This window comes from Azolla caroliniana, unplaced genomic scaffold (assembly GCF_043228905.1).
Source record: "Azolla caroliniana isolate FFs.n. ecotype wild unplaced genomic scaffold, voAzoCaro1.0.p SCAF_17, whole genome shotgun sequence".
Taxonomy (NCBI): Eukaryota; Viridiplantae; Streptophyta; class Polypodiopsida; order Salviniales; family Salviniaceae; genus Azolla; species Azolla caroliniana.
Window position 1 is genome coordinate 7,203,494 of NW_028230452.1, and position 9,624 is coordinate 7,213,117.

General features: G+C 38.3%; 1 protein-coding gene across 1 annotated transcript; it reads left to right on the forward strand.

Annotated features, from left to right (window-relative positions):
• The first annotated feature begins 1,706 nt into the window (after positions 1–1,706).
• Positions 1,707–6,182, forward strand: LOC147853030 (protein CORTICAL MICROTUBULE DISORDERING 2-like). Its single transcript, XM_087333155.1, has 4 exons — positions 1,707–3,075; positions 3,341–3,604; positions 3,707–3,798; positions 4,275–6,182. The coding sequence occupies exons 1-4, from the start codon at positions 1,753–1,755 to the stop codon at positions 5,302–5,304; spliced, it is 2,709 nt and encodes a 902-aa protein (XP_087189281.1). The 5' UTR covers positions 1,707–1,752; the 3' UTR covers positions 5,305–6,182.
• The last annotated feature ends 3,442 nt before the right edge of the window (positions 6,183–9,624 follow it).

Sequence of the window (9,624 nt, forward strand, 5' to 3'; positions counted from 1 at the left end):
TTGCAGTTGCTGACGAGAATTGTCATCTCATGTAATAGGAATGCGAATTGTCATCCCATGTAAAAACACCACATCTCAATTTGTTTAGGTCTTCTCAGCTTTTATCACACCTCATGTCATAATTTGCGCTTTTAAAGTGATTGGACATCTTGTATTTTCTATGGCTAAGTATCTAGCCTAAATATTCACAAAAGGCAAGGAGGAATTTGGTTGTCTTCTACATCCACCACATTAATATTTATTCACGTACATTATCGTAATGCCACATCTGCCGACAATTTTTATCAAACGAGTCGTTTTTTTTTTTCAAGTTAAGATTCCTTTGGAAGATCCGACGAATAAGTTTCATTGAGGCAGAGAAGCTTTATTGTCTTCAAGTGCATGCAATGAATGGGTGAATGGAGAGAGAGAGAGAGAGTAATGTGATCTATAGGACAAGGCCAAACAAACCTATGGGTCAAATCCTAAGATCAAAGTTGAATTTCCAAATACCACGACTTTGATGCAATTGTGTAAAATCGCAAAACCACCAACTAGAGGGAGAGATCATTATGTGTGTGTGTGTAATATTTACGCCACACATAGCACCTTAAAAAGGCATGTGTGTGTAATATTTATGCCACACACACACACACATATATATGTACCTTAACACCTTAATAGAAGAACGATATGATGGAACATGGGAAAATCCACTTCTCACGATGGTGCCACAGAGGCACAAATGCGAACACGAATGCCTTTCAGACTTGTTCGCAATTGGTAGATATGATAATAAGAAGAATTTGATCGAGCGTTTTCGAGGAGAGACGATGAGGTTTCGAATTGGGGGGGATCAACACGTGATCATCAATGGTGAATAGGTGGACATGGTGGGCGAGGTTTGACCGGGAGGCTAGCTAATATGTACATATACATACATACATATATTATTACATGTATCATGTATGTATGTATGTATATGCATGCATGCATGCATGCATGTATGTATATATCATTATGGTGGTGGGTGAGACTCAGGCGTCACGTGAGAGACAAGAAAGGCAAAAAGCAAAAGCAAAAGCAAAAGCCATGGACTATATACATATGTATGTATAGCCAGACATGGCTACAAGTTACAGGTAAACCAAATGCCCCCGGAACTTTATACATATTTATATGTGCATATTTGTATATGTATATAGTCTTATAAATAAATAAATAGAAGAAAATTTAGGGGTGGGGGAAACAAAAAGAAAAAATGCCTCTAACTTTAGCCCCCACCTCCCCCCCCCCTCTCTCTCTCTCTCTCTCTCTCTCTCTCTCTCTCTCTTTTGTCTCTATTCCTCTTCTCCTGTCTCTGTCCCTGTCTCTGCAGAACCAATTCTCTCTCTCTCTCTATCTCTCTCTCTCTCTCTCTCTCTCCTGCATCCCCCAGAGACCATCTCTATCCCTGTCAGTCATCAAACAATCCAAGCTTCCATTAATATATACTCTGAACCCTATCAATCCACTTGATATACCCCCCCAATCTCTCTCTCTCTCTCTCTCTCTCCTTCTTCTTCCTCTTCCATACACACATTCGCCCATCATCATGAACCCAACATACATATATCCCTCCCAAATTCTCATAGTTTCTTCATAATCGAAGACCCTCCCAAACAAGGACATAGAAAGGAGGGAAGACAAAGAAGAAGAAGAAGAAGAAGAAGAAGAAGAAGAAGAAGAAGAAGAAGAAGTCGTCTTGGAGTTTTTTCTTTTTTGTAAGCTTCCATGGCGACCTTGACACCAGGGGTACTTGTGAAGCTTTTCCAACACGTAAATTCTGATGTGAAGATAGCAGGGGAGCACAGGTCGACCCTGTTACAGGTGATAGAGATTCTGCCTGCATTGGAAGCAGGGGGGGACGAGCTATGGCCCAACCGGGGCTTCTTGGTGAAGGTCTCCGATTCCTCGCACTCGGCTTTCGTGGCGGTGGGCGAGGAACACAGCGATCTCATATTCAGCGATAAGCTTCAGCTAGGGCAGTTCATCCATGTGGACAGGCTTGAATCCTCTGGTCCAGTTCTAGGCCAGAGAAGGACTGATCGGGATCGTGCTTCTGTCCCGATCCTACGCGGTGTCCGGCCATTACCCGGAAGGCACCCTTGCATCGGGACACCCGAAGAGCTTGTCCTCACAGGTGCCATGCTCCCATGGACACAGCAGCAGAATGGTGCCCGACCAATGATGGCCGGCGGTACCCGCATCAATTCTACGCGCTTCCATGCCACTGCCAATGAGAATGGGGCAGTTCTTGATCCCTTATCCAATGTCCCAGAGACCGGGAGGAATCGGCCGTGCTCTGATGCTCCTGGAGGATCTGCGCATTCGAATTCGGATGCATCGATTCCGCCGGCAAATTGCTCCACAAAAACTACATCGAAGAATCCATCAGGTAATCACTCGACGAATGCTAGTTGTGTCAATGACCCCCCTTCCACTCATTCTCTCTCTCGCTCTTCGGATCGAGGAAGCACACCCATTGTAACTTCTGCTTCATCATCATCATCATCATCTTCTTCTTCTTCTTCTTTTTCTTCTTCACCCCGTATAGCGAGATCGAGCTCGTCGGTGTCTGTGCGAGATAACATTCACTACAAATCTGCTACTACATTGCTCCACAATTCGGGCATCCGTAACAATCAGGGTCTCGACTCTGAAATAGACAGCAAAAAGACTCACCCGGTCAAGTCCTCGCCATCATCAATCTCCACAGTGAAGCATCCACGCGGGGGAACCGAAAGTCCGGTTTCAAATAGCAGTAAACCCCCTCCTCCTACACATTCTTCTTCATTAAACACAGGCAGTGTTATGTCGAGTGACCGCCACCATTCGACAACTAATAGTATGAATAGCAAATTTAATTTAACCTGTCCGAACCCCAGATCCATTAAACCAAAAGTTGGGGAGCTTCTTGCTGTCAGTGCAAAAACCTTGAGGAAAAGTTGGGAAGGGGGGCCGGTCGGGATAAAAGAGTTCAAAGAAAGATTAGGGAGCCCGGCAAAGACGAGGATGTCACCATTGCGCACACCCCAAGCTGTTGCTGCTACTTCTGTAAGTCAATAATTTCCTTTTTAATTTTGGCGATGGAATATGCTGATCGGCATTTCGATATGTAACATATAGGTTCAATTCCTTCTATGAGGTGCTTTATAATCTTGGAACTTTTGTGTCTTAGATGTGTATTTGTCTCCAGTTTAAACTCCTTCCTACAATGGATTATAATGCTTCAGTATTTTATATACTTGTGAGGTTGTGGGGGTCTGCTCTATCTTGCCCATATGGTTTGACTGTTTTAACTATGCTTTTCTCATAATAGGAGAAAACCTTGAGAAAAGTAACCAATGTGCCGAAATTAGAGAAAGATTCTGCTGCGAAACCAGATTTGAAACTTGTTGAATTGGTGAAATCCAACATAGTTAAGAGGCCTTCTACCCCTGTGAAGAAACCTGGCTCAGTTTCGGCTTCTGATTCGATAGAGCTTACAGAAAAACTGATAAGGGCCCCTGTTCACAGCAAAAGGTTTACTGATGGAAGCGTTAGCTGGGATTGTCTCTCACCTGATCTAGTGATGCTTGGAAATGTACGAAAAAACCTTTAACTTTGAATCTCTCTTGTTTTACTGCTTATAATATCTCTTGTTGACAATATATTTGGCCTATATATATGTATGTATGTATATCAGGAGGTTCTGCGTAGAAGAAATGCGGCCTCATTGGCTGCCTCGGAGGCACTAAAGGAAGCATCTGCTGCTGAAAGCATCATTCGGAGCCTAAGGTATCAAATAGTTTCCTTAAAGAAAATTCCTTTATATTTATTTGCATTATCTGTCATGTTCATGGGGAAGTTCTTTGATTTTGATCAAGAAGTCTAAGAACCACCTATGGTATATTGAGACAAAGACATGAAGTATGCATTCGTTCTCATCCTGCCTTTTTGTAAACTTCGGGTTTTCCAATAATGTTGTGACTCTATTCTCATTTGCCATACTATCGAGATTGTGAGATCACAGATATTGTTTCTATTTGTTAATTGTGTTTTCTCCGAAGTGCATCATATAGAGGTTGGTGTATCAAAATTTTCATCCATATTCCTTTAAAGACATTCTATGCACATCCTTTGTAGATATTACCTTTTTTGTTCATTCTTTCTTGGTTTCTTTGTGAGCTTTTAGCTATAGGATTTTACTATACATATGGTATGACATTTAAGTTTCAGGCATTAAGTACTTGCTCATTCATTATATCTTACAGTATGTTTTCGGAGCTCCGCTCTTCAGCAAAGAGGGAACATCCACAATCATCAGTCGAGCAGTTTCTTGACCTACGGCAAGTACTTGAAAGGGCGACAGCTGTTGCGGATGCATTGGCTGGGATGGATAGATTAAGCAAAGAGCCACTACTAGATGTAGAAGAACATCCTTTAGATTTGACTGAGGAACTCCGAAGACTCTATTTAGAGAAAGCAAAACGGGCAAATCTATGGGTGGGTGCAGCTCTTTCAACTGATTTGGCGTCTTTTACGGTTATGATGAAGCAAGTAAATGGTTCCACCTCCACGAAGGCAGCATCGTCAAAAAAAGAAGGTTCGAAAGGGACTTCCCCTAGTCAGTACATGTTAGTGCTAGAAAAAGGTTCAATGGAAGTCAAAGGCACATCACTTGGCTTGAGTAAGAAAAGCACATCATCAGGAAAAGGACCAAAAGGAAATGAAAGTGGGAATGGCCATGTAAATGGAAACGGAGAGGGTCATGGCAATAGTAATGGAAATGGAAATGGAAATGGAAAGGTGCAATCTGATCGAGATGCAAAATCGAATATAAATATGCCGAAAATCTCAGTCCGACGGCTTAGCAATGGGACACCTACTAAATCATCAAATATGAAGTCTTCCAAGAAGGACACGCCTATCACTATTAGTCAGGCACCAGAGAAAGAAGCTGTCAGTTGGGTGAAAGGTAGTTGTTTGCGGAATATTTCAGATCTTGCAAACAATCTTCAAGCTGAATCTCGGACGTGGTTTCTAGAGTTCCTAGAAGGTGCGCTCGATTGTGGTTTCCAAGTATCTCTACAACAAGACAATGGACAAATTGCTGCAATGCTATCACAGTTGAAAAGAGTAAATGATTGGCTTGATCATGTGAATTCTAGTACTAATGGAGCAGTTAGCAATGAAGTCAATTTGTCAGAGACCGTTGCTCGTCTGAAACAAAAAATTTACGAATTTCTTCTTCAGCATGTAGAATCAGCTGCACTTGCACTCGAAAATCAAGTGAATGTATGATTACACAAAGATGGAATGTATAGAGAAAATTATGAGTTTTTTCCATTCACCATGGAGCAGAGTTGATTTTGCATCGTGCAAAACATATAACGCCAGTGGTGTCTTATGGTGGATCATGAGGACAGTATTGCCATACTAGGGGTCAAGGGTGACCTTTCAGGTGTGAACTTACCAGCAATATAGCTTATAGCTAATAAAGCTAAGAGAAGCAGAAGCTTCTTTTCTCTATTATGGGCAAAGGGGCTTATCTCATGAAAACTCGATGGTTGGGATGCGAATCTAATCGGCATTTCTTCTGGTGTTCTTACATGGAGATACATACGATTGCTGAATGAATGCTGAAGTGATCGAGTATTTTCCGAACGAAGTCGAATAATATGAAGATCACTAAGAAGAAAGGTTACTTAAAGAAGTTAATGCTATTAAATGAAAGCACAGTTGAGCATTTGCGCAGTGCTAGCTAGTGTCAATTCTGTTGGGCTTTGGAGGACACTTTGCTGAACAGTGATCATGCATGTGTCTCGTCACAACTCAATTTCAAATGCCCATCTTTTTGTTGGGCAGCTCCATTTACAAGGTGCCTTCAGTTCCAGCTAGAAGACTTTGTAATGGAAAAAACCATCATCATTCATGTCTCACTCAATATTATACAGTATGTCAACCAAAGGAAATCAATGGAAAATCAGGAGAAAAACACAAAACATTTACCACATATCAAAGTGGACCACACATATAGTCATACAATTTTTTACTTGTCATAGACAAATACATCTTGCTGTAAAAAGGCTACGCGTTTAGGCAATTTGTTGCATGCAAGAAAAACAAAAGCATACAATACAAGTGTACATTCATATTCAATGTTAATAGCCATTTGCGTTTGAATGTTTCTTTTTTATGGTTGCCGATGATGTTTATTGCAGAATTCAGAAGCAATCTTTACATGACCCCTGATGAAGGGCAAACTTGAAAAACTTAAAAAGGTATTTTTTGGAATGAGCTCGATTCGATTTTGGCACTTTTTTAACTACTGTCCTTGTAATTTTCATTTGTAAATTTTGCTTTGTTGGAACATTTACTGTTAATTCTAGAGGTTTCATGTGCTATATCCTATTCCCCAAGCACCGGCTACTACTGCACCATCACAATGTGAACTAAGTAACAAAAAATGAATGGCATTTGGTATCTTTAGACTAAAAGATTGGGGTGGGGGTGTCCATGAAGCTCTCAAAGATTGGTATCATCATTCATAGCCAGGTTATAGAATCCTTGGATTTATATTGTCTTCGTTTGTCGTGTTGTGGAGATGAAATGCAGCCACAATCGTCTGTTCTTTATGAATGCATTGGGGTGTTATGCTTTCACTCCAAAGCATTCATAATGGATGTAACATCAATTCCAGTTCTGTGCACTTGCAGTCACAATGGTGATTTTTGCGAAGCACAATCACTAATAAATAGATCATTACTTTTCCATATGGATCTGAATGTTAAAAATTCAATAAGGTAGGGTAATGCGTCTAGAAGAAAATTATGCATCTAGAATCTCCCGTGGCGGTTTATGTTTTGATGCTCTCCCATTGCGTTTCTGCATATGTCTTGCTTCGATTCCTTTTACTTTACTCTTGTCATTCATTGAGTCTTTTGTTACTCCTTTGACTTTCAAGAAGATTCTAACCTCTGGATTAACAGTCTTCTAAACTTCTTCTCGCAAAATGTTGTCAAAATTACTTCGAAGGAATTTCAAATTTAGACCAAACAAGAAAACAACTAACTTCCTTCCAAAAAACAAAAGCAGAACATAGATGGAGCATGTTTCCTCTTGATAATACAATCATAACCACTCCTCCATACTCAAATTTCTAGATTTGTATTGAAAAATGACTTCGTAGTTCAACTTGGAATTTAAGTTCGCTCATCTTGGCATCCAAACTTCAACAATTTGGCATGCTTAATGTTGGAATGTATGCCAGTTAAAAAACAAGATAGGCTTCGACATATAATTACCCATCAAATGTTTAACATCAACTATGATATCAAGTATTATTTACTCTTATGTCAATGATTTGTTACTCTTATATCTATTTCTTGTGTACGAATTATCTTTATTTTGAGGTTTGTAATTGAGCAATCATTGTGATCAAGTTATTGTAATATAATTTGTCCAATTATATTTTCACGTTATTCTTGTACATTGAGCATGATAGTGCTTTACATGTGAAAATAACATTGTAAAGAACTATAAGTGAATATGCAGTACAACCATTTTCCCAATAATGATCATTGATAATGATTCAGTATGAGATTTGATACTTGAAATTTGTTGTAAATGTTAAACAAAAAACTTGATACACAACACAAATTAATATTTAATAAAAAAACTTAATAAATTGAGATTCCATAGGAGCATTGATTTATCTCACTTGAACCTCACAATCAACATTGGCAACAAAGAGGTTTGAAGGTCCTACTTAATACTAGACTATATCATGAAGATGGTAATGGTGAAGGAGGTTCATACCTTGTTGTGGAGACGCAATATATTAAACGAATATTTTGTTGTCATTGAGAACGAGAACCTTGTGTTCGTTTTTTCTATCATGTGATAGAAATTAAATGATTGTTAATATATGGAAACGTGATAGAAATTAAACGGTGTTAATGTACAAAAAGGGACCTCTTAAATTAGAAGAGCAAGTCTAGTCCTTGATAGAAGTTCTTTGTACTCATTCACACGAACTATATGAACAAGCTAAAATTTTGTTATAGTAGAGAATTTGAATTTAGGACAATGCTCTTAAACCAACTGGAGTTAATTCAGATACACAATTGGTTTTGCCCTCGTTGTTCACATCAAGTTTCATAGTATACACAATCATATAAAATGGTACACCTATAATTAGTGATAAATGGGTGCAATTAGGACAAGTATATGAGAGAATATAGAAAGAGTGAACGATCGGATGATAAAAACCTAAATAATAACATCAAAAGAACTCAAAAAATAAGCAAAAGATTATATGGAAATTGAATGAAGAGAGAGGTTTAGATTCACAACGAAAATCAAGGAAAGGGTTTAAACAATGTTTTTGTTTAATAAGAAATTTCTATGATGCAAACATGCATTCATGGTTAGTCCTTGAAGAAAGAATATTAATTATCTTTCGTTCTCCCATCATTTCTGTTGGCGAGAAAGGATCACCACTTTTTGTTCTGATTGATTGTTTACGTACAATCCAACGATAGACAAACGTAAAAATGTAAAGAAAATCTACCACAATGTGTAAATACATCATCATTGATAATGACATATAAGTTTCTACTCAAGAAATATATTCAAACAACACAAAATATTTCAATTTGTACACTGTGGAAACAATCTTAGGTAGTGCCGCGTGCGTGTAAATGTCTTTAGGGACGCGTTTAATAAATCCATTGATGTGGTGAAAGTGACCAATATTCTTATCTTTCTACAACATTTGTGCTTTATTATTGGATATATATACATAACACTTGATCTTCTCTATCTTTTGATGAACCACATATGTAGTTCATGCATGGTACAAAGTCCCTAGGATATATGGATAGCTCGGTTCTCATCATGATTATACCTTCCCTAGCTCATGTGCTTGCCCTCCTATAACCATATTTCATAGCATGGGCCAACCCTTCATAAATTCCACAACCTTATCAAGTTTCCTAACTTTGTTAATTAGGTAATTTGATGTATAGTGAAATATGTTAAGGATGAGCTTATTACTATGACATAATACACTATATTAAGGCAAATTTTTTAGCTTGGGTAAATTCACATAATATAAAGAAAATGAGTTATAAACATGGGTATCATTAGCCATCAAATCACTAGATCCTTAAAAACAATGATGAGTTGTGCACCTAGCAACTTTAAATCCCCAACTTTAGCCCATACATACTTGATTATCACCACATATAGATTAAATCCACCATGTACATGTGGATGAAGGTGCTGAATATAATGACCGTAATCAATATCCCACAAGAGTAGGTGTAGAAACTGAAAATGTCATGATTTGGCAAGAAGTTTAATTGATGAGAAGCAGTAAGGATTCTCATCATCTAAATAAACTACTCTTGAGCAAAAGAAAACATATATGCTATCAAAATAACATATGTAATGTGCAAGAAATTCTCCATAGATTGTATGAGTAGGCATTGTTTCAAGGAAATCTCATATGAATCTTGATTTCCTCAAGGAAGTCTTTCGATGAGATTGATTAGATCAAACAAAATTAAATCAATATAAGGTCCATTGTACAATTCATTGTTAGATTAGTCAAATGTG

Bases quoted from the DNA above. Each gene is read 5' to 3' on its own strand.
- LOC147853030 (XM_087333155.1), top strand. From the start codon at position 1,753: ATGGCGACCTTGACACCAGGGGTACTTGTGAAGCTTTTCCAACACGTA. The intron at 3,076-3,340 runs GTAAGTCAATAA...TTCTCATAATAG, and splicing joins AAGCTGTTGCTGCTACTTCT to GAGAAAACCTTGAGAAAAGT. The intron at 3,799-4,274 runs GTATCAAATAGT...TATATCTTACAG, and splicing joins AGCATCATTCGGAGCCTAAG to TATGTTTTCGGAGCTCCGCT.